Genomic DNA, 25,718 nt, shown 5'->3' on the forward strand with positions numbered 1-25,718 from the left:
ACAATTACTCCCTGTAATTAGTGATTAAAAACTATTGTCCCTGCAACAGGCAAAGTTTAGAACCTCCAATACGCCATGGGCAAATCTGCTTTGACGTCGTTCTTACGTTAAGCAATTCATTCTAACTGTTCTCTTATATGAATCATAGCATATGGTGCTTCTTTATGCTCCTCTGCAGGACACTCAGCTAATTCAATTGTTCAAGTAATGAAGTCGCAAATATCATTCAACCACCACAGACAGGACACAAGGAAACTGAGCAACACCCACTGCAGGGTCATCCACCGCTGCAAGAAGTGGTTGATCCTATCAGCATCGCTGAGACTATGATTGTTCTAAAGAAGTTAACCAGCCTGCAAAGTCTCACCTTGCAGTTGCTGCTATTAACCTGCCAAGACATGAAGCCTTAAAAATCACAGGTGGATGATACAATAACGTATGGGCAGAATATACCTGCGCAGCTTCAGCGGCACAGACGATGCACTGCATATTATTGATGCTGCGATAGGGATTATGACGAGTACTTGGCCTGTTTTCCTTTCACGCAATGTGTAGAGGGCTGGGATAAGATGCAATGAGTCATCTGTCCTGCTGAAGTTACATATGTGAGCGCCGAGCCTTATTTACACGTTTGTAACCAGCAAATATGCCTTACTTGGAGCAAATGCTGAGGTTGCTGCCCTGTCCCCACGGGGGCTGGCGGTAGTTCCACTGATGGTCTTTATCGCTGTTGACGTGAAACATGTGTTTCTCCGAAGCAGTGTGCTCCTCCCACTGCCGCTCGCTGTTGCACTGAATGGAGCAGTATCGGCAGTAGTGGGTGTTGTTCTGTAGGTGCATGGGCAGTCGCACCTGCGTGGTTTGGGTGGTCACTCGCATGGGCTGGGCGGCCACCACGGAGTCACCTTGGTTGATCTTGGTCTTCCTCAGGTCCTCGTTGCAGGCTTTCACCACATCCTCCACCTTGTTAACTGTCATGGATAGAAAGTAACAGACGTCAGGTGAAGATCTCGGAGACAAAGGGAAGTAAGCGCTCCAAAAGCATACATTAATTTTGTCAGGTGAAGAACTTCTGAACTGTGGTGTTGCTGTTGCCTTGCTAGTCAGTAAATTATTTTGTGCTCTTGAGCTACTTGAAGTTTTAAAGCCCCATTCCTGCTGAGAGCAAGTTTACAAGATGAGTGAAGCTTTTCGTCCTGAAGTCTTGAGAATAACTGCAGAAAAACATCAGTGTTTGCTACACCAAACTTTCAAGTCTGCATTATCAGCAAAAACAAATGGCAGGCAGAGGTTTATTTCCTTGCGAGTATTGGTGTGCATGTGTGTGTGTTCACTCTCGGGTGTGTGTGTTTGTTCATGGGTGTGTGTGCGTTTGAGTACATGTGCATGCACACATGTGTTCCTTGCACAGCTGTGGTACCTTCTACATACACAGATTAACCTTTGTTGCTAAAGGCACCACTTACACACAATCCTACTCCCCACCGAACCAACTGACCTTTATTCCTGGCCATCCAGATCCATAGGACTCTCTCCTCCTCGCTGTGAGCAAACTGGCAAGGTCCGGGACCTACAAACTGACACTTCTTCTTCTGCTGGATGAAGCGACACACCACAAAGTTAAGGTTGCGAGGGATGGTGCTGGGAAGACTGCGCAGCTCTCGGAAAATACCCACTATCAGGAACACCTGTGAAAGCATAAAAGATGTGGTGAGAACTGCAGAAAATGTAATACTTTTCTAAGAAAATTCTAAAATTTCAGAAACACCTGTCAAAGCATAAGAGATGTGGTGAGAACTGCAGAAAATGTAATACTTTTCTAAGAAAATTCTAAAATTTCAGAAACACCTGTCAAAACATACAAGATGTGGTGAGAACTACAGAAAATGTAAAACATTTCTAAGAAAATTCTAAAATGTCAGAAACACCTGTCAAAGCATAAGAGATGTGGTGAGAACTGCAGAAAATGTAATACTTTTCTAAGAAAATACTAAAATTTCAGAAACACCTGTCAAAGCATAAGAGATGTGGTGAGAACTGCAGAAAATGTAATACTTTTCTAAGAAAATTCTAAAATGTCAGAAACACCTGTGAAAGCATAAAAGATGTGGTGAGAACTGCAGAAAATGTAATACTTTTCTAAGAAAATTCTAAAATTTCAGAAACACCTGTCAAAGCATAAGAGATGTGGTGAGAACTGCAGAAAATGTAATACTTTTCTAAGAAAATTCTAAAATTTCAGAAACACCTGTCAAAACATACAAGATGTGGTGAGAACTACAGAAAATGTAAAACATTTCTCGGAAGATTCAAAGAATCAGAAACACCTGTCAAAGCATAAGAGATGGGCGGGGATATAGCTCAGTTGGTAGCGCGCTGGATTTGTATTCAGTTGGCCGCTGTCAGTGTGAGTTCGATCCCAGGTTCGGCGGAAATTTATTTCACAGAGTCAACTTTGTGTGCAGACTCTCTTCGGTGTCCGAACCTCCCCCCGTGTACACTACATTGGGTGTGCACGTTAAAGATCCCACGATTGACAAAAGGGTCTTTCCTGGCAAAATTGCTTAGGCACAGTTAATAATTGTCTACCTATACCCGTGTGACTTGGAATAATAGGCCGTGAAAGGTAAATATGCGCCGAAATGGCTGCAATCTACTGGCCGTATAAAATTTCATCTCACACGGCATCACTGCAGAGCGCCTAGAACTGTACCCACGGAATATGCGCGATATAAGACTCATTGATTGATTGATTGATTGATTGAGATGCGAGATCTGCAGAAAATGTAGAATGTTTCTCGGAAAATTCCAACAATTAGGAACACCTGTGAAGGCACAGAGAAGTGTTGAGATGCAAAGAGAACAAGAGACATAAAACTTGTCCTTATAAACTGGGCGAAGTTGACCACTTAGTATACTTTGCGAAGCTGGCCACACGAAGCTTTAGCACTTCAAGCTCAATTAAGGACTGCCTTATGTGTGTATGCAGTGAATGGTCTGTATTTTAGCGCCGCTCTTTGCATCCTCTGAAATGGTCCCCCTACTCATTCCTAGAAACTGCTTCGTTGTGACAACAATGTACATATACGAAACTTCAATTTGGATACTGAAAGTTACCGATTGGTCGAGGGTGCATGACAGATATTGAAACCGCCTGAAAAAGGTTGGAATCACAAAAAGCATAGGATGATCATTACCGTATTTGACGGACTACAAGCCGCGACTTTAAAAAAAAAAAAAATCGCATTGCGGCTTATAAAAAGATGCGGCTAAAACGTTACCTAAACTTGAATAGCATCCACCTAATGTAAGACGACGCGGATTTTCATTTCGCTCGATTAGCGATTACCGGTACTTTATTAGCTCTCTACTCAAGACTCGGCGCTTTTCTCTTTCTTTCGCGAATCTTCGTTTGTCAACAAGTCGTCGTGACAAGATAGCGTACAGAGAAACACCGGATGTATCAGGATCTTGCGCGCGCGAGATTTCGTTTTTTTGTGTCTCGCGATAGTTGGAGGAGCGAGAGCCGCCATGTTGTGTTTTCGTCTGCTCGAAATGTGCGCAAAAGTCGTAAATCATCCCAAAAAAGCTTATTCCGGGCGGGACTACATGTGTGTGTTGGTTACAAATTGCGTGTGCAATATTTTTCTTCAAACTTTTTCACTTTTCTTCTTTGTTTCACTTGTTTATTCTCGGAGCCGATTTCGCCAAATACCGTACTTTCGTTTGCCTGGTTGTTTTGATTGATTGACACGATCTGATTATATTTTTTTCGACGGCGGCTAATATAGTGACGCGGCCTATACGTGGCTCGTCCCAATTTTTTTTGTTAAAAGTCGGGGGTGCGGCTTATAAAACGGTGCGTCTTGTAATCCGTCAAATACGGTTCTCTTTCTTGGTTCTCACCCTTACTTCTTTCCAGCCAACTGTTTTTGACCAATGCTTATTTTGTACTGTCTGGAGTACTGTGGGTGTTCTTACTTCGTATGTTTCATTGTTTTTATGTTTAGGGTGGTCATATGTTGTTTGGTTGTTTTAAAAGCAGATGAACCACATATATTTCCATCATTGTTTAATTGTATGGACAATAAATTATCTTATGTCTTAGTTACGTTTATCGCAAGACATCAAACTCACCCGCTTGACCTGGAAGTTGCCGTGGCCCTTTAGGCATCGGTTTGAGTTTCCATCCTGCAGGCTCTTGGTGCCGTTAGTCCAGCACATGCCACAGTACTCCTGCACTGTGTGCGGCACTTTCTCCCTGAGAGTGTAGCCACTGTTGGCCCCCTGGACAGCTGGGGCCAGAGATGACGGGGCAGAGGTCGGCTGTGGTTTGGTCTGCCTTGAAGCCGCGGCTCCGTACCCCTGCATGGGTGCAACCTGGAAAATTCCAAAAACCGGCAAAAGTTTGGGTCCAGCTTTTTTTAGTATTTAAAATGCCAAAAAAAACCTCTCCTGGAACAAAAACATCGGCAGCCGATGAAACCAAAAACCGGCTGCCGGCGTGTAGCCGGCAGAGTTGCACCCATGCCCCTGTTGTCAGGTAGGACAAAGGTAAGTACATTGTACAAACAAGGACCAGTGAAAAGACTATTCCAAATATTATAGCTCATAGTTTATTTTTGCTTTTACCCCTGTTGTGAGGTATGACACACAAAGGTAAGTACAAACAAGGTCCAGTGAAAAGACAATTACAATATTATAGCTCATAGTTTATTTTTGCTTTTACCCCTGTTGTGAGGTATGACACACAAAGGTAGGTACAAACAAGGTCCAGTGAAAAGACAATTACAATGTCATAGCTCATAGTTTAGTTTTGCTTTTACCCCTGTTGTGAGGTATGACACACAAAGGTAAGTACAAACAAGGTCCAGTGAAAAGACAATTACAATGTCATAGCTCATAGTTAAGTTTAGTTTTTTGTTTTTCAAAACATGCAAAGTTTTTAAAAATAGGCTCAACAATCCCTTGTTTCGGGAAATGTGAACTGAGTTCGAATTTCTGTACTGCGTCAAGGTTGGTACAAGCATCTGGGCAGGTTTTACCTGTTGATAAAAAGCAAGATTAAAATTAAAATTCAAACAATTCCTGTGCAAATGAAAACTCAACAGCAAATAATGTCCAAGCAGACCAAAATTAGTGAAGCTAATATCCAAACACCACCAAGGCAAAGTAAGTGACCAAGTAAACCAACCTGTGGCTGCTGTTGCTGTTGCTGTTGTTGTTGTGGCTGCTGTTGTTGCTCAGGTGATGATTGTGCTTGTCTCCTCTGACACTGCTGCACGATTTCTTCACGCGATATACCTGTGTCACGTTCCAGCATCCAAACGTCACGCTCCAGTAAACTGTGAGCTGACAAACATTTGTCTGTGGCCTGCAAGTATTGATAGACCACACTCAAGCAGATTAGCAGATGAACATGGGAAATAAGCACTATGCTTGAGTGAGAAATCCTCCTAAATGCTATATGTTGTATATGACGGTTTTTCAATTTTGAGGCAAAAACGTGTCTTTGAACTTCAAAAAAATTCAGAGCTTCACACAGTGCTCCGATTGTACTGAAATTCGGGTTAATGTCTTCTTCAAAATGTCCTTCGGAAACTGGTCACGAGTTTTGCGTTATTTGTGTGTTTACCTTATACCTTTTAAGGTCAAATAGTAGGCGAGGGTGTCAAAAATGGGTGTCTTTGGGTTAGAAGGCAAAATTTCAAATGTCTGTAGATCGTCAGAAAAAAATCGTACATGAATGAAAAAATATTCAAAAAATTGTTTTTTAGAACACTAACCGATCTGTGAGCAGCTTTTTTAATGTCCTTTTATACTTTATTTATGAAACGAAAATAAAAGAGCAAAAAATGCTGTCTTCACTTTTTATGTCCGTCGTGTCACGTTTACTGAACGCGACTGAAAAACAATGACGGGTCCCTTTTTTCGTAATTTTAAATGTAACCAAGATCGCGTCCCTTTTGTCGCCTCCTTTCAGGAAAAACCTATCGCCGCGTGGCCTTTACGTCTTATTTTATTGGTGTCCTGAAGTTGTCAAAGTGAGTATTAAAATTATTTTATGTCCATCGTGTCACGGGGTGTGTGATAGTGATTAAAACTTGAAATGTGCTCAAATCACATTCAATACATGGGACTTTGGGACACTTAACTATCTAGATTTGAAATTGCAATCAAATTTGGAACAGGGAGCATTCATAATTTTTTTTTTTGAAATTTGTCCATCGTGTCACGGTCCATCGTGTCACGATCTCAGTCGTGACACGATGGACACAATTGTGACACAACGGACATATTCGTGTGTCTTGTTCGATGTAATTCAGTTATTTATGTATAGGCGATGAAATGGGCTAGCTATACACCTGACAATGTAAGCATGTAGATCTAGTGATACATACACTCTTCAAAAAAAGTTAAGGATCGGTTGAAAAAACGGATCTAATTATAAAAAATTGCCAAAAAATTAAACATCGACATAATAATCAAAAGATTAATGTGTTTGAATTAACAAATGAACAATGAGTCTTGACCTAGAATTTTGTTTGGCAGGCAGAGTTATTTCCCTTTGTGTGACTTCTCAAAAGTTTCTGCATTTTGGTAGAAAAAGGGTGGTTTTTTATAGCCCCATGAAGTTTGCGGAACGCATGCCAGGGCAAAAGGTTGTGATGCACGTGCTACAACAGGGTCCTGGCTATTAACATCGGTCACCACCTTGTATTCAAAGGTTGACACGCTGACACAATTATGCACAGTAGCAACATGCCCCCACGAAGAAAACTGAGCAATTTGGATAGAGTAAGGGCAATAGGATGGCTACAAGACAGTGTTGCTGCCAGGCAAGTGGCCCCAAGGCTTGCAGTGGCTCCCTCTGTCATCATTAGACTAAAACAGAGATTCCACGCAGCTGGAAGAGTGCAGGAGCGACAACGTTCTCGTCGGCCCAGAGTCACCACACAAAGAGAGGATCGCTTCATTCAGAGGCAGGCCATGCAACAAAGAATGGCTACGGCAAACAACATTAGGCAACGCCTACAAGCTACCACGGCAACACTGTTGTTAGTGGTCAGACGATCCGAAACCGCTTACACAACTTTGGCTTGCGTGCAAGGCGTCCAGTCCGAGGAACAACCCTGACTGCTAATCACCGAGCAGCTCGCCGAGCCTGGTGCACTCAACATGTGAGGTGGCAACGTCAGCAGTGGGCTCAGGTGTTGTTTACAGATGAGTCCCGCTTTTGCTTGGAACCTGCTGATGGTCGCATCCGAGTGTGAAGGCGTCGCGGAGAGCCCTTCGCAGAAGGCGCTGTTCTGGAACGACAGCGTTTTGGCGGAGGCTCTGTGATGGTCTGGGGAGGGATCAGCACACGTCAAAGGACACCTCTGTACCATGTAGTGGGCAACTTGACCAGTGTCCGCTACCAGAATGAGATCCTGCAACCCCTGGTCATTCCAGCCCTCCAAGCGATCGGCCCTCGTGCGATTCTTCAGGATGACAACGCACCTCCCCATCGCTCTGCAGCTGTAAACACCTTCATCCAGCAGGCCAGGGTCAACAGGATGATGTGGCCAGCCAACAGCTCGGACCTGAACCCCATAGAGCACATGTGGGACGAGCTTTGTTGTCGGGTACAGCAACATCACCCTCCTCCTGCCAATCTGGGTCAACTGCTGCAATGGCTCCAGCAGGAGTGGAATGGAGTTCCCAGAGCATACATATGCAACCTGATCCACTCCATGCGCCAACGATGTGTTGAATGCCTGGCACACGACGGAGGGCACATTGACACTGATTCACATTGTTGTGAATTCCATTTTCGAGGGTTGTCACGTTTGACACACTCTAGCTAAATTGTCGCTGCCGCGTTCGATCTTTGCTTTGTTTGTCATTACGCCTTGGTTGTTCAATTATATAATTTTAAAAAAAAAGAAAGAATTCGGTCTTGTCTGTTATGTGTGGCGTGCTTGTAAAAAAGTTATCCTTAACTTTTTTTGAAGAGTGTAGAAGGAATTCGACCGGAAGATTATCTTGGGCGTTGGGTGTTTGTCGCTTACGACAAGATGGCATATCCCGGTCTAGTGGTAGACGTTGACAATGGAGAATACCTGGTGGACTGCTTGCACCAACTTGGAAAGGACAATTGTTTCTTTTCACCAAGAATGAAGAACACACTATGGTACCCCCATGAAGATATTCTGGCTGTCATCTCTGAGCCAGTTAAAAAAGATGGCTTCTCTGATCATTACACTGTAGATCTATTTGTATGGAATCATGTGCAAGAGAAGCTTTTCCGGAGACACACCCCGTTGCAGTCTGATGTGTTCACTCAACCTAGAGCTCGCTATCATAACAGACATTAAGTTCAAAGACGGTTACCTTTACACTTTTTCAGTCGTTCCTCTTGACTCGTTCAGTTTTATAAAAATGCCATGTGGAAAGGCATTCCAATTCTGCTTTTTGTTTGCTTAGTTTAATACCCAATTTTAAAAAAATGTAATTTTCAAACTTGCTTCCTTTTGTATGTGCAAATGTCTATCGTGTCACGAGCGTGTCCATCGTGTCACGAGCGTGTCCATCGTGTCACACTGCACACTAAGGCTTAATTTGCAAACCAAAGATGTTGTTTCATAATCAAGGGTTTTGGGTGCTTGTTGCCATCGTTTAGAGTTACTAGTAAAAAAAAGTTTCACATAAATGTGTGCATTTGTTTCAGTTTTATGTGTGTTGACGTGTGCTGTGATTTATTACTTTTTCTTTCTACTCTATTATTTTCTGTAATCAATGCACTTTCTTTAAAACAAAACCCACATATTTTGATTTATTCCATTGAAGGCTGATCTGTGTGTTGTGTAACTGAAAAGAAATGGACTGAGTGATTAAATTTATCATAAAAAAAATAAAAAAACTTGTCCGTGACACGACGGACATTTTCACATGTGTACATTTTTTCACATTTTTATATTTCTTCACATAGTTTTGTAAAAGTGGCAAGAAGCGACCTATGGAATACGCAATGTGTATAGTTCAACATAAAATTATTGCTGATTCCTTTGGTGAAGATTATTCCCCCCCCGATTTTTTTTTCATTTTTGCCCCAAAATTGAAAACCCCTCATATGTCATGATAACAATTGAATAAAGTCTTGTTTAAACCAACATGGGAAAAAAGACAGCAGCACTCAACAAAACACAAAGTGTATATATGAAAATCTGTAACATTCTCCTGTGAGCATGAGATCATAACATTGTAAATAAGCCTGAAAGCAACCGCACAGGCCTTTCATTGGGGAGCACTGTGGATGACTTGGGTAGGGCATGTGGGAGACACACACACATCAGGTGACTCTATCCAGGCTAGTCAAAGATAAACTTTGGCTGGAAGGTGCTCCTTTCGTATGAAGCGCATGCTTACCTGATCTTTACAGAAGTGAAGGAACCTGCAGATACGGAAAAAGGCCCCTTTGTGGGTGAACTTGCGATGGTCGATGGGAGTCACCTCGCCTGTTTTTGTGTTGACGTGCGCCAGGACAGCCGACTGGTCCCACCTGTGTCTTTGCACGTTATCTGCAGACACGTCATCTTAAATTATGCAAGCGTCAATAAAACACATCTACTTCTCTCAGTGATTCCTTGTTCAATTTTCAAACTCACTTTTAGTATCATCCAAGGCACCTGTTGTCAATTCTCTTGCTTAAGGCACTGACACAGATATTCACGAACACAATCCACATGCAAGCCTTTAACATTTCTGGCATTATGTTTCCACACCACATGGGTGAACTAGGGGTAGAAACAACAACAAGATCTTTAGACACCCCTGGACTAAGCTCTCACACAAACAGTCCAGACCTGTTTACCCTAAGCCCGAGGCAAGAGTACTTTCCCAAAAAGTTGAGTGTATTTTTCAAAAAGTTGGTGTACTTTGCAAGCAAAGCCATATGGGCTAGGGAAAATGTACGCGTGGGTGCAAACGTGTTTGTGCAAGAATAGCATGTCTTGTGAACACCTTCAGAATTTAACTCCTTCCAATACAACAGGGATAAAACAATTTTATTTACCTGTCACTTTGTAGCATTATAACCAGTGTCTTCCAAACAGATTGATAATGAAAAGATGAAGTTCGTGAAATAACATCTGCGGTTGACAGTGGCAAGTTAATTTTTACAATCATCTCAGAATACATTGCTTTAGCACGGCCCACAGCCTTTTCTTCTGGCAGGATTTTGCTTTGCGGGAATGAACTTCATAATTCCTTGGCAGCTTTCAGAGGATTTCTTTGCAGCAACCTTGTCCAGGTGAGTTTTGGAACTGCGGTGTCGGTCGGTGTCATATTTCCCAGCATGGGCAACGGAGAAATCTGACTTACAATACTTGCAGTGTGCATGACTTTTTCCCACAGTAGACTCCACAATTCCTGGCTCTTTCTTATATTTCTCAAAAAAATCTGCTGCTTCTGCTGTTTAGACTTGGAACAGTCATCCGAAACTGGCAAATTTTTCCGCTTCATTTTGCCACGATTGTCCAGACGATCGCACGTGCCAACAACTGAACGAGGTTTCCACAGCTGAAGACTCGCTGTCAGGGTTATCTCCCTTAGACCGAAACCGGTATCAGTTGTACCATCCCGTAATCAGCACACCAACACCGGAAAACGTATTCTAGACTTTTTCTTAGTCGTATTTTGTGCGTGTGTCGCATATTGTCGTACCGATAATAATTTGGCGTACAAAATACGCCCAAATCGTACTGGTAAACAGGTCTGAAACACGCAACTTTCCTATTCCCAATATCATCATATACACGTTTACAAAATACATTTTGTGCGCACACACACACACTCTGAAATATCAAAGAAGACGTAAACCCTTACTTGTACAAGCATTATTGGGCCCGGCCTCGCTGATGCAGGGAGGGCGGCCGTAGAAACAGCTGCGACAGACAAAGGTGAAAAATCCACCATACTTCTTCAACACCTCATTCACAGTGAAGCCGCGAGTGGAGGCAGTGTTACGATTCTGCAGGATGAAATCTGTGATGGAGAACCTCCCCATCTTCTCCATGGCCCAAATACGCTGCTCAGCTTCGTTGTGGGCGAAGCTGCAACTCGCTTCGCCGTAACGGCACAGCTCTGGCTTTCCGTTCAGCACGCTGTGGCACAGGATGTATTTCCCCGGGAAGTCACGGTGGTTGGTCCGCTCACGTACACGCTGCCACGGGGCATTGGGGAAGCGCTGTTTCACAATCAAGACGTTCTCCTCACAGATGTGGGTGTGAGGGTTGTAGTGGTACCTGCCCGGAAAGTTGTCATACGGGAAACACTCCGGGCAAACTACCTTATAATCATAGTCTTTAAGAGTGTTGTCAATGGCGCCCATGGAGAGAGGAGGAGAGGGCTGGTGCTGTGCTTGCTGCAGGTAGGAGGGTTGTGGTGGTGGTGGTCTGGACATGGATGACTGTGGAGGCGGTGAAGTCATGTAACCAGGCGGAGGAGCACCCAACAAAGCACCCTGGAAAGAAAAAGATTCTAACTTTATCCTCCAACAAAGCACCCTGGAAAGAAAAAGATTCTAACTTTACCCTCCAACAAAGCACCCTGGAAAGAAAAAGAGTCTAACTTTATCCTCCAACAAAGCACCCTGGAAAGAAAAAGATTCTAACTTTATCCTCCAACAAAGCACCCTGGAAAGAAAAAGATTCTAACTTTACCCTCCAACAAAGCACCCTGGAAAGAAAAAGAGTCTAACTTTATCCTCCAACAAAGCACCCTGGAAAGAAAAAGAGTCTAACTTTATCCTCCAACAAAGCACCCTGGAAAGAAAAACATCTTTTTTTGTACAGAAGACACCCCTCACAGTCTTCCTCTGAGGTTCAACAAAAAGTGTAACTTTAAAATACATGCTTTTAGACATGATGAACATTCAGTAAAAAAGACACTCCCCTGCCAAACAGTCCCATTTGGACAACCTTTTTCATATACTTTGCAAAAAGACGTACCAGTGAATTGTGCAAATTTTAATCACAAATAATCTTCAAGCCTCATCAAACTCTACTCACACAGAAAATCACCACTCACATCCTTTCCAAGAACAAGAGAACACCCACCTTCCCCAGCGGTCTTGGAGGCATTCCGGCACCGGGTGGGGGTGCAGAAAAGGGGTTATAAGCAGCAGGTGGCGGTGATGACATCAAAGACGGAGGCACAGACTTAGGTACATAGGAGGCTTGCACAGGAGGAGGAGGTCTCATAACAGGTGGCGGCGAAGGTTCTGCTATAGGCGCTGGAGACGCCAAACGCTGACGGGTCCCGGTCTGTTTGAAATTCAAACCAGGGATATGCTGTGGTTCTGGCCTTTTTGTCGGCTTACGGGCCTCCAGCTGTTCTGATGTATCTGTTGGTTTGAAAAAATGAATAAGAGAGAAGGAAGTGTGAGGCCATTCCCCCAAAAATTATATTTAATTACATTTTGGACTTCTTTTAGTGTAGCAATGAAATAGATGTGAATGTTCACAATCAGAACTAAAAACAAACATTTTGCTTTTTTTCTTCTTTTACTTTTCAATCATTTTTAAAATCAATGCTTTAATCCCTCCGCACATTTTTTGTGTGCATTTATGAATGCTCGATCACCTGCACATCCCACAGGCCCTCTCTCTCTGCCTCTGTCTTTCTCCAAACAAGCCGAGATACAAATGCATGAAACCTATGCATCTATGCTGAAAATAAGACATGAGAAAAAAGATTAAATCAGTACTTGATGAAAAGATGATTCGGGTAATCGATCCATGACATATTGATACATTTTTAAAAAGTGGATTTTCACTGACCGATGCCATGCTTCCTAAGCTCTTCTATGAAGTGTGTGACAGAAAACTCTCCATCTCGCTCCATATACCACAGATCCATCTCTTGGCGATTGTGAGGAAACGTGCACCTGTGTTCTCCGATCCTACATGGCAGGGAATTCGCAAACTGCTGACACATCTGCAAAAACATACATACACAGCACATATAAATGGTGTAAGACATACATAATACATACGTATGCAAACATGCATGCAGACACACAGAGCACACATGCATGAACGCACACCCACACTGCAAATGATCAATTACAGCGTTTTGAAGCATTTCTTGCATTTATGGTGAAGCAGAACCAATTTGACACATTTTCGTGAGATAAAGTATTTTGAGGACAGGAAAGTTGGTATTTTCCTGCATTTAAACTCTTACTAAGGCTTGACTAGAAAATACTTGAAAACAATCTCTAACAAAATTAACTTAGTTATATAATCCACTTAACAATAATATAAGTGCTTTATTCTAGAAAAATCCATGTTCAGTTGTTCACTTCAATAGAGATTTACTTAAAATATAGTGAGGGAAAGTGTATCAATTTCCTCTGGCTCAGATGCATTGTCAATTTTTTTTTCAAAACGCAACATCCTCAACAAAAAAACACCACACAAATAATCAGAATGTGAAAAGTTTTAATCATTTAACCCACACTTACCTTAAAATCTGCAAATCTACTGTTGTGCATTTGAGGATAAGGTCGAATTTTGATCCAGTTGAGTGACTCATTTCCCTTACGTCGGATGACACATACATCCCTCTCACATTGGTGCCTAAGGTTAGCGTTAAGGTTGTAGGCTTTGTAGCCTTCACCTGTCTTAACAAAACACCTGCAACACAAACGAAAACCGTATCTGATTAGTATGCATCTCTTGTCCTCTCTTTTTTTTCTCCAATTTTTCTTCTTCTTTTTTTTTGAGGGGGTAAAAGCTGGACAAAGGTGGTCTTCTTCTTCTGCGTTCGTGGGCTGAAACTCCCACGTACACTCGTGTTTTTTGCATGAGTGGAATTTTACGTGTATGACCGTTTTTTACCCCGCCATTTAGGCAGCCATACGCCGTTTTCGGAGGAAGCATGCTGGGTATTTTCGTGTTTCTATAACCCACCGAACTCTGACATGGATTACAGGATCTTTTTCGTGCGCACTTGGTCTTGTGCTTGCGTGTACACACGGGGGTGTTCGGACACCGAATAGAGTCTGCACACTAAGTTGACTCTGAGAAATAAATCTCTCGCCGAACGTGGGGACGAATTCACGCTGACAGCGGCCAACTGGATACAAATCCAACGCGCTGCCGACTGAGCTACATCCCCGCCCCAGACAAAGGTGGTCACATCTAAATATTTCAAAAACATAACTGTCTGCTTTGACATTACAAAAGTGCACGTGTCATGAACAAATTTGATCTCATAACTTTGCTAATTGCAATAGGAAAAACACGAACAACAGGGCCAAGCAAAGTTCTAGTCTTTCTAAGGCTCATGAATGGCTCTTTTCGTTTTCCGATACTTTGCCAATTCACGAGAACCCTAAATCCATGAAGCCCTGGCCTAGAACCAGTGTGGGTCTGAGCAGCTAAGATGTACTCACATTCTACAGGCCAGTCTAAACTGCCAGGCATCTTCCAAAGGCCAGCTGATGTTGACTGGCGGCAACCTAGGTCCACTAGCATTCTGGGATGTCTGACTTTTTGATTTTGCAGCGCCATGGCCCTTAACTGGAAAACAAATCATAAAAAGACAGGTTGCATTTCACACAGAGCAACATCGTACAGTTTACTGAAGATTGTAACAGACTTACTTTCAGGTGAAATTCTGTGGTTTTTTCTTTTTAATGGCACAAACTGCTTTCCGTGCTTTATCACTCGTCAGTAAAGTTTTTGCTTTTTTTTGTTCTTACAGTTACACTGAAGAATATAACAGACTTCCTTTCAGATGAAATTCTACTTCTAATACAGTGCGGCGGGGGGGGGGGGGGGGCATATCTTCTAAGGCTTTACTTCATCTCTACTTCCAATTCTTAGATCATCTCCTGTTGGCTCATTCCTGATTGTTCTTATGAAAATCCTTTATTTGAAGTGATAAATATATGACAGACCAGCACACATGAAAGCGACTATTATCTGTTGAAATCAATAATTTAGAACAACTTACCAACAGAGAAGTCATCCAAACCCATTCCATTAGGCTGGCCCTGTGATAAAAAATTTTTTTGAAGAGGTTCAAGTTGTACGTTAGAGTGTACACTTACTACATTCATTGGATACATCGAACTTAGGTCATCACTTAAGGAGCACAAGGGCATTTGAATTTCATAACTCTGTTGGGGTTTCCATTGGCAGAGTTGTGTCCCTTCAAAACAGTGTGGCAAACACACATGGCAAGCGATCATGGCAGTGGAAGACTGTGAGCTCCAATGAGCATAGCTTTCAAGGAAATGTGCATGCGATTGAGCGGACACTGCATAACATACACACTGGAGCTCATTATGCACTGTGAGTGTGGCGTCAGGATTGCATGCTTTGACATACCAGTGCCGTATCTACCTCACTGTTTTGAACGAGCACTTGTTGGACCCCCTACTTGGCGTTTTGCGCCTTCGACTTTGTCCCATTAGAATTTGACTGAGGAGGTCAAATGGCCCAGGCTTATTATCCCAGGCTGAACCCAGAACCCCCTCCTCCCATCCCATTTAAGACCTCCCAAAATTTGAGAAAATTATGCATTTAAATCCAGGGAGTATTCAAATTGAGTTGAATTTACAACGTTATTTACAGAAAATCGGGAAAACACGGGTTTAAAAATGGGTAGTCTTAAAGGCGAGTTACGCTTTAACAGCTGATGTGGCGAAGTTTTTATTTTTAAATCTCAAGTGTTGCAGAAGTACAAATACAAGCATATAAGTATGACAAAGCAAAAGCTGAAACACAGAGATCTTTTCTTTCAACAGATCATACAAAACTCTGCGCTTACCTTATTAGCTGCTGCACCGACTTTCTTAAATCCCATGGTTTGCTGCAAGATGTCTGACCCTAAGTCAGGCTCCGTTGGCGTTACTTGTACAACATTAGTCTTCCTCTGGCCCGCGGATTTTCCATCTGCTGGATTCTGTCTAACGTGGGTGTAGTTACTGACAAAGTGGTCATCCTCGCTAAGATTACTGGAGTCCGAATCTACATCAGAGTCCGACGAATCTTTAGCTTGCCTTACTATAGGCTGTGGGTTCTTAGCTGTAAAAAAAAGAAAAAGATGCAAGGTGAGATGAAATCGAGTTAGTTTCATCAGAAATGGCACAATCATACTTCAGCTGCACATCTTCATGTTTTTCCCCAACATTTTGTCAAATGCTTGACAGGATGAAAAAAATAGCACCATAAATCGTCTTGACTGAATTCATTCATCAAACACTCCCTCAAATCGAAAATTTTATTGTAAATTTTCATTTAATAAATATACCTACCCGAATCACATGTAGCATTGACACAATCGGAGATGCTAGGTTCTGAAAAGGCTAACCGTCTAAGGGAAGCAACCCCAACCACAAAAAGTGTAAACGTAGCCATGGTAATGACCATACACCCGGGGAGTTACCTCCCATCGTGCATGCCATGTCACTACTGCTACTGAACACGTGGTTCATATCATTCGACCTAAAGAATAAATTCTCCAAATCAAAAGCGGGGTTGGCGGGAGGGAATATACTATGTGATTCGGGTAGGTATATTTATTAAATGAAAATTTACAATAAAATTTTCGATTAAATTACATATTCCTACTCCGAATCACATGTAGCAGATTACAACAACAAGGCGGTGGGAAAGAAAAATCTAACTCACTCAAAAAACCTTGCCAAAAACCTGGACCGCTGCCAAAGAATCAGGGCGGTCCCAGTGGGAAAGAAAATCTAACCCACTCAAAAGCCCTTGCCAGGGCTGGCCCACTGCCAACAGGCAGTGAGGGAACCAAGGAAAGTCCTGATTGACAGCCGAGAAGTATCTCAGGCAAAGCGAAAGAGACAACCTCAGAGATCCAGAAAGCTGTGCTCAGCACTTCTTCCAATCTCCTAGCCGTAAAAAACAGCACAGGAATAGACCCAAGCCTTGGATTAATAACCCTGGCGAGCCAAGGGAAAGACAAGCTTCCCCCCCCCCCCCCCCTTTTTATTGGAAGGAAATGCTAATGTCCTGAGAAGATCCGTGCGTAAGGTTGTCCCCTCAACTGAGAAGGACGAACCCCCGCGGTGACCTTAAGACAACCATGCCAAAGTCTGCAAACCTTGGGATGTAGTAAAGCCCAAAAGGCTTGTGAGAAAGAAGTCAGCTCAAAATAAGAGTGACCAATCCCCACGAAAGAGCGAGAGAGAGACATCCAAGCACTAAGTACCAGAGTCCACCTCGAAGAGAAAACTCACAAATAGAAGGTCGCCAGTCATCCCCTACCAGTCCCTGCGAACGCAGGGAGAGAGGTAGCACCCGACAGCAGCCACTTACGACTGTGCGTAAGCTACCGGAAGTGAGGACCCACGGTGGTCAAAAACCGATGTGACTGGCAACCATAAACAAAATGGCTAAAAGCCAGAATGTTCCCAAAACAGTCTGCTTGAAGGTAATCGAGAGTGAATCAAAAACCGAAAGCAGAAAACCAAGACTGGTAAACGTAAACCGTGAAGCCAGCCAGCCATAAGACTCCCGAAACCAGAGTTCTCAGGGAAAAAACAGGCAGTTAACTTCCTAGCCAAATCAAGAGCCTACCTGAGTTTGGCCAGAAACCCAGAGCGCGTCTGTCCCTGTCTGAAGACAGAGTCCAACGCGGAGACAAACGGACAACCGCCCTAGACAAAGTTGCCTTTTGTAGCCGGGCGACTGTAAGGAAACCCGACCCAACGGACGTCATCCGGACTCGCCTCATACTAAGATGAGGAAGAAGAGAGGAAAGGCCCAAGACTGAAGTCACAGGAACCGAACCTTAACTAAACCTCTGCCCGAAGGAGAAGAGTAGCCAAAACCTGAGAGAGAGGAGGAAAGCCACAAAGAACTACTCCTCAAACATCCATTGTCCAAGACAATGCCCCCTCAGGAAAACCTGAATGTTACTTCCGAGGCCAACTCAAGTGAACCTTAAGTTTGGACGAAACACCAGAACGCGTCTGATCACTAGAGAAAGACAGAGTCCGACTCGATGAAAGACAACAAGGACCAAAGTCCGAACGTTTGTGGCCAAACAGGGGTAACCTGAAGCCAGAGAACCCCACAAGCCACAAGAAACGGGAAGGCAACAACCACCATCGCCGCAACGTGGAATGGCTGTTGCCCGGCCAAGGCTGCCTATTGGCTGCCAGCTTAGCTTAACCAGAGGAATGAGCATGCTTCTGCTAAGCATGTTTCTGAGTATGCTAGCCCTACCTTCCTTCAACCTTTGTAAAGCAGTCAGAGACCTGGTGATCTCTACTCGACTGAATCTCTACTGCAGGCAAAGTTTAAGCGACTCTCTTTGACTGTTCAGGGAACTGAGAACGCGAAAGAAACGAGTCCCTCCGACACCCGCCGTACGAGCGTAGAGAAGGAAGGGCAGCCTCATCTGCTCCATGCTCACCCTAGCAAGGGCTGGCCAACAGAGTAGAGAAAGGAGGCAAGTTCCAAAGGCTGAATAAGCAAGAAGGAACAAAAGGTGAAGCCCGTGTAGCCGAAGCCAGCCAAGGCTGAGCATGTTCCGGAACTGAACCATAGCAGAAACAGCGGCAGAACCAAAACACTAGAGATACCACCTTCGGGAGGAGATGGCCTAGCCAAAACCTGCAAACCGTGGTACCTACAAAAGGTGACTAAGGAACCGGAAGTAGAAAAAACATCCTATCTTCACGGAACGGAAGTCCGACATCGACAACAAAGTCAACCAACAAGGAAGCCACCAATGTCGATGCACCCAAGGGAAATCCTGAGCCGAAGCATGAGCTGCGACGGAAATCCAGAACGTGTTCGATTGCTGACTAAAGACTGAGAACCAGAATAGCTCAGCTACGAACGCAAACCGAAGTCACAGTTGCTGGTGGTAAACTGATGAATGAGATGACCGGAAACCGGAAAACCATCCAACCGGAAAAAGACCTGACTTATCCCCCTACTGACGGTCGTGAATAGGGGAAACGTCCAGGGCCACCCGAACTGACTAGGCAGTAAACGCAACACCCAACAGGTAAAGTGAAGACTGCCCCGGCTGAGGCTAAAAGCCTAAATGCCCGTAGGCCAGCCGCTGTTCCTCACCCACCGACCTCCGAAGGAGTGTCAGGAAGAGGAGAAGTGTATCCGAACAGAGCCGGAAATGCAGCAGACAAAACCGCAAAAAACGGAAGCGAAAGATGCATAGAGTAGACTGAGGCCGGAAGCCCGAACGCCCGTAGGCCAGTCCTCTGTCAACTCCAGTCAAAACCGCAACGTGTACTTGAAATGGAGGACTTATGCTTCCAGTAAAACCGGAAACACCACGCCGACAACGGCTGCCGCACTGGTGAAACACAAATGCCCACGACGGAACAAGAGTGAGACAGACCAGAAGAGGACTGGGGCCGGAACCCGAACGCCCGTAGGCCAGTCCTCGATCAACCCCAGACAAGCCACTACGTGCGCTTGTGATGGAGAACCTATGCTTCCAGACAGGAAGTGTAGGAGGCCGAAGCCCCGCCCGGGAAAACCTTCGACGTGACCTCTGCCGCAGCTTAGAGGACAGCGTTAAGCCCTTTTCCCAATAACCAGCACGTGTGGAATCGCTGACGACAGACTGAATGTCCGACACAACCGGCGAAAAAACCGAAGTCCACGTACTGGTGGAAGGCCGGTGAAACGGCATAACCGGAAAACCGGAAATCCGTCCCCCCCGACGTCGTCCTAACTCATGCCTCGACCAGGCTAAGAGAGAGAAGACGGCAAGTCTGCAGCCGCAGGCACCGGAACGGCAGTCGACGCGACAACCGAAGGTTGAAACGCTGACTACATCGGCCAGAGCTGAGACACCACCTGCCCGAAGGGCTGGCGTTGCTCCTCAGCTACCGACATCCGGGAGGAAGTGGAAGCGAAAGGAGCAGTAAATCCGGGTGGAGCCGGAAAGCACCAGACGAGACCGCGAAAAGCGGAAGCGCCGAATGCGAGGACGGAGGCCGGAAGCCCGAATGCCCTAAAAGGCAACGTCCGGTCAACCCCGGAAACGACCACAGCGGGTGCGTACGTCAGAGGACCTATGCTTCCAGCGAGTGCCGGAAGCGCAGAGCCAGAAACGGCTACCGCCATTGCTCCGCCACACAATGGTCTTCGAGGAAGCCAGGGTGTGACTGAACAGAGGACGAATGCCCGGGGGGCAACGTCCGGTCAACCCCGGAAACGACCACAGCGGGTGCGTACGTCAGAGGACCTATGCTTCCAGCGAGTGCCGGAAGCGCAGCGCCGGAAACGGCTACCGCCACTGCTCCGCCACACAATGGTCTTCGAGGAAACCAGGGTGCGACTGAACAGAGGACGAATGCCCGGGGGGCAACGTCCGGTCAACCCCGGAAACGACCACAGCGGGTGCGCACATCGGGGGACCTGGTCAACCCCGGAAACGACCACAGCGGGTGCGTACATCGGGGGACCTATGCTTCCGGCGAGTGCCGGAAGCGCAGCAGTCGGAAACGGCTAGACAACTCCGGAAACGACCCCAGCGGGTGCGTACGTCGGAGAAGTAGCCGGAACCAACTGCCGCCATTGCTCAGCCACACAATGGTCTTCAGTGAAGCCAGGGTGCGACTGAACAGGGGTTTGCGGGTCGTGAACCCGCCGAAAAGAGCTGTGTCCCAGCAGGGACTGTCCGACGGCCTCACGAGGGCCTGTGGACCAGCTCGACTTACTTGAATCGCCAACCACAGCGGTAGAAGACGAAGAAGCAAAACATCCGCCCTAGACAACGTCTCGGCCGGAAGCGTCAAAGAAGCCAACAAGGTGACGTCGCCCACAGACAGCGGGACCAACGGAAGACGCAGGCTTGGAACGCGAAAAATTTCTTCACAAAGATAAAGCAGACACCTGCAACACCTGATCTGCTAACGGCAGAGAAGGCGAGGAGAAGAAACAGGACGTACAACAGTATATGACTGCCCCACAAAGTGTTTGTTCGAGGCAGAAAGAGTAACGAACAAAACATAACAAACATGTTAAATCCGAAACCACGACCAGTCCTACGGACTGGTAGATACCTGCTAAAGCCTAGCCAAGTAAACCACTGTCAGCAACGCTGATACACAAAATGGCGGCCAAGCGATAAGTTACTGGACAAAATTTAGAAGTCCAAAACGGACGAAAATTAAGCAATAACAAAAATTCCTGTCAAAGTAATGACGAAATATGAAATGGCTTACCAACTAACAAAGCAGAAGGCAAAAACGCAGGTAAAGTAAGGAGAACCTCACCATAACATAGGCCTAGCCACATAAATAAGCTGTCAGGAAAGCTGAGCAACCGAAAGTGGCGGCCACAAGATAAGTTACTGAAACGCATTTAGGAGTCCAAACGGACAAAAAGTCAGCAACTATAGATAAATTCCTGTCAAACCAAAGACAAGAAGGAACAAGCTTACCAACTAAACAAAGCAGCAAGCAAGTAAGAAGGTAAAATTACGTTTACCTCCAAAATACATCGGCCTAGCCACAAAAATCTGTCAACTCATGCTGACAACAAAAATGGCGGCCAACAGTAGTCACTGAAATATCACAGGTCCAAACACGGACGAAAATCAGCAACTACAACAAATTTCCTGTCAAAATAATGACCAAAATGGAAAGAGCTCACCAACTACGAAGCAGGAGGCAAGATAGACGGTAACGTGGCCGGTGGGTGTCAAAACAACACCAAACAGCGCAGCCACAGGGGAGCCCAAAAATCAACAACCTGCTCCCTCGAAAGCTGTAAGGTCGAATGATATGAACCACGTGTTCAGTAGCAGTAGTGACATGGCATGCACGATGGGAGGTAACTCCCCGGGTGTATGGTCATTACCATGGCTACGTTTACACTTTTTGTGGTTGGGGTTGCTTCCCTTAGACGGTTAGCCTTTTCAGAACCTAGCATCTCCGATTGTGTCAATGCTACATGTGATTCGGAGTAGGAATATGTAATTTAATTAATCTTTAAGAAGAGCATCCTCCAACCCCAAAAGCCACAACAATCTGAATCACTGATTTCAGTAAGTCATGCTTCACTCGAGCTATTGGAAGGTTGTTCTGTACAATGGTTGATAATGATATGGCTAAACTCGAAGCATTATGTCCAAAAAGAAAAAGAAAATTGTAACAAAACAGAAACATTTAAAAAAAAAAAAAAGATACCATGCTGACAGAGAATCCATTATATGAAGCGCACTGCAAAAATAATGACAATGAATCAAAGCTGTAACTGCAATCAATCAACAACTGTTTATTAAAAAAACTTATGCTATAAAATTTAAGACAGTTGTTCACAAACTTTAAAGCGACAAAAGTCTGCTCAGCTTAATTTTAAATTAAGCAACTTCACGTACCTTTCTTCTTCTTAGGCATTTTTTGAAGAACGGCTTTTCTTTGCTGAAAAGAAAGAAAACTGCCGCGTTAGCAAACACGAGTTAAACTTAAAATCCAAACGCACAAGTGCACAAAACGGCATGCACACACACAAAAATGCACACACACACACACTATTATGCATGCCAGATCAACAGTGATTAGTGCATGACAGCTATCCCCCAAGGAACTATAAATAACCCACAAACTCTTTTTTGTCAAACCCATAACCATCTGCACTAACACATCAAAACCACACATTCCAACAACATAAAATGAACATGAACTGTACCCACTCAATCCAAGAATATTAACTCCTTTGCACTATTTTTGTCCTTTTCCTACCACGCTGAAAGTCCACAAAATGGGGCACTGGCCTTTGGCTAGTACTTCTTATAATTTACTAGCCAGGGAGCAAATTTTACTCGCCAAACCAACCATTTATTTCAGCAACTTTACTCGCATTTGACGACTAGATTTAACATTTCTATTCGCCATTTACATGTTTCTACTCGCCATGGCGAGTAAAATACTCACCACCCTTAAGGCCTGCATACCGAATTCATATTTATTTTAAAACTCTTTCCTACTATTTTCCCATATATATATTCAGTTGACATTCATAAAAACATAAACTTTGTACTTTTACCTGTTCGCATCTTGTTCACATTTAGTACAAGAACAAGTCCTAACCATTAGTTTTTTGTTCACATCTAGTTTAGCTCACTGCCATCACTCATATTCAACCTCTCTTCTTCTTTGCCACTTGTACCTTTTCTGTCTTTAGGGCGTTAGTGCCTGCCAACCACTCGTTGCTAGGTTCAGCGCTGTGTGCAGAGGAAGCCTGCTCTGTCGCCGAAGCAGTCGCAGTTTTGGCGCTGGCTGTTTTGGTTCCCTGTAAAGCTTCCTCTGCCTTGGCTACAAATTCTTTGAAGATCTGAAACAAACGTCAGGTGTTGATAATGATATTGTCACTCTTTTGCTTCACATACAAAAATTAGGCAATAGCCCAAAAGACGAATTCCGAAAATAACTCTGTTGAGCTTGTATGGGTTGTGAAACTGAAAGAGTGAATACCCTTGTTTTAACCCGGACAAACATTTGAGGGGCCAATCACTAGCGAGGGGTGTGTTGGACAGGAGCACGTGTGAATTTATTTGTCAGAGAAAAAGCAAGGGTATTCACTCTTTTTCAACCTATACAAACCTAACGGGGCGATTTTAAAAAATCGTCTATTTAGCACCGTGTGAGGTTCCCAGTCCCACTGAGTGAATCTCAAAACGGTCGCTCTTCTTTTAGTATGTGACATCACTTCCATGAGATTAATTCATGACTATGCCAAAAAAGAAGAAGAAGAAGAAGAAGAAAACACAGGAAATATCTTTCCTCCCCAAATGGGGTGGAGATAGGGTGAGGTGGGGTGGCGATTGGGTGCATTTGTAGGTTTTCCACACACACAAAAATGATGTTCAGACATTCAACAGAATCTCTCTTGCAATGCACTACGCAAAGCTACACCACTATCAGTGTATCACCATTCCAAATTCTTATCTCAGCTAAGCCAATGAATTTTAAGAGAGTTCACATGCACCATTTCTCCATTCAATTCAGCCACCTAAACACATTACATGGCCACACCTTTTTTCCTACAGCCACCTGAGCCAATTACACAACCAAGTCTCATATCAATAGAAAATATCAGCTGAAAAGAAATGGCCGCAGAACCCCCTGTAGTTTGATATCTTTCATGAACTGTGCTGAGTACACAAAAGATGAGCAAACAAACAATATCCTTGAAGTGATCCCAATTTTATGTGATACATTCCACTTATCTACATGTACCACACTGCAAGTGAAGCCTTGAGATCATTCACACAAGGAATGAAGTCTGAGTGGACATTTCCTTTTTCCCGCATTCTTATGTAAAACATCTACCACACTGCAAGTGAAGCCTGGAAGACCATTGTCCAGTCAATCTAAGCATCAATGCTGTATCAAATGCTTTGCTACAGAACTTGAGCCTGCCGCGAACTTCCTTTACTTTTTTTTAAGCACCAACATCTTCAAGCACTGTAAAACAGCAAGGAACGTACCTCCTCCCGCTTACCTCTGCAGTGTATTGAAATTTAACCTGGTAAAATTTTAAGTTGTATTTAGTGTTTAACATCGTTTTCAACCACGAAGGTTATATCGCGACGGGGAAAGGGGGGGGAGATGGGATAGAGCCACTTGTTAATTGTTTTTTGTTCACAAAAGCACTAATCAAAAAATTGCTCCAGAGGCTTGCAACGTAGTACAATATATTACCTTACTGGGAGAATGCAAGTTTCCAGTACAAAGGACTTAACATTTCTTACATACAGTCATACTGCTTGACTAAAATCTTTACAAACATCGACTATATTCTATACAAGAAACACTTAACAAGGGTAAAAGGAGAAACAGAATCCGTTAGTCGCCTCTTACGACATGCTGGGGAGCATCGGGTAAATTCTTCCCCCTAACCCACGGGGGTATTTTCCACATCTCGCTAAGTCACTACACACTTGAGGTCATAGAAATTAGTGTACTGTGTACTTCAGGAAGCTTGCGCCTTCAGTTCTGCAAGACTTGTATTGTTATCATTGTTCTCAACATATGTAGTGCTTATCTGCCAACTTCCTTGTCATTGTTGTCCACTATGCTGTGGTTAACTCTGTTTTCACCATCATTTTTGTACAGCTGATTTCATTAACACTGCTCATAAACAGGCATGGGAATTGTCCGTGAAATCGCGGTTTTCCGCAAAAAGGAACTTACGTTTCAGCGAAAATAAAAAATTGTCCGCGGCAAAAAAAAGGTAAATTAAATTACATGGGTGAAACCTAGGAAAATCAAATTGACTGAAATTTATTTGAGGCAGGGGTCCAGGGGCCGCCCAGGTCCTGGCGGGGTATGGGGCAGGGCCCCATTAGGGAGTCCAGGGGGGCAACGCCCCCCGGCCGAATACGAATTTTTGCATTATTCATTGTGATTTTGTGGCCTTTCCTGGCAAAAAAATACACTATCATGCAGGTCAAAAAAATACCTTCAGATTCTAATGATATGGTAAAAAGGGTAAACAAAATCAAAACAATTCACAGAAGTAATAATTTTTGTGTGTATCCTTTCACACTTGCATCTTCCAACACAACGACACAATTGATAACAATTAACATTGACAACAGCCATACTACATGAAATAGAAAGTGAACAACTGAACAACTGAAATAAAAGTTCGAAATATTTAATTATAAGAAGCAAACATTGCCACAGGCATTGAAATAAA

General features: G+C 44.0%; 1 protein-coding gene across 2 annotated transcripts in view; it reads right to left on the reverse strand.

The window, feature by feature from the left end:
- The window catches only part of LOC138958875 (3'-5' exoribonuclease HELZ2-like), a 117,999-nt gene that overhangs the window by 73,196 nt on the left and 19,085 nt on the right, over window positions 1-25,718 (reverse strand). For both annotated transcript variants that reach the window (XM_070330185.1, XM_070330186.1), the window contains 14 exons: window positions 23,184-23,348; window positions 22,393-22,435; window positions 15,826-16,082; window positions 15,007-15,046; window positions 14,444-14,570; window positions 13,511-13,682; window positions 12,825-12,981; window positions 12,102-12,388; window positions 10,870-11,506; window positions 9,412-9,563; window positions 5,195-5,374; window positions 4,138-4,380; window positions 1,499-1,688; window positions 656-971 (listed from right to left, as the gene is read on the reverse strand). In XM_070330185.1, coding sequence (XP_070186286.1) covers window positions 656-971; window positions 1,499-1,688; window positions 4,138-4,380; window positions 5,195-5,374; window positions 9,412-9,563; window positions 10,870-11,506; window positions 12,102-12,388; window positions 12,825-12,981; window positions 13,511-13,682; window positions 14,444-14,570; window positions 15,007-15,046; window positions 15,826-16,082; window positions 22,393-22,435; window positions 23,184-23,348 — 2,966 coding nt within the window. The remainder of the gene's footprint in view (window positions 1-655; window positions 972-1,498; window positions 1,689-4,137; window positions 4,381-5,194; window positions 5,375-9,411; window positions 9,564-10,869; window positions 11,507-12,101; window positions 12,389-12,824; window positions 12,982-13,510; window positions 13,683-14,443; window positions 14,571-15,006; window positions 15,047-15,825; window positions 16,083-22,392; window positions 22,436-23,183; window positions 23,349-25,718) is intronic.

The sequence above is a fragment of the Littorina saxatilis genome, linkage group LG2 (assembly GCF_037325665.1).
Source record: "Littorina saxatilis isolate snail1 linkage group LG2, US_GU_Lsax_2.0, whole genome shotgun sequence".
NCBI lineage: Eukaryota > Metazoa > Mollusca > Gastropoda > Littorinimorpha > Littorinidae > Littorina > Littorina saxatilis.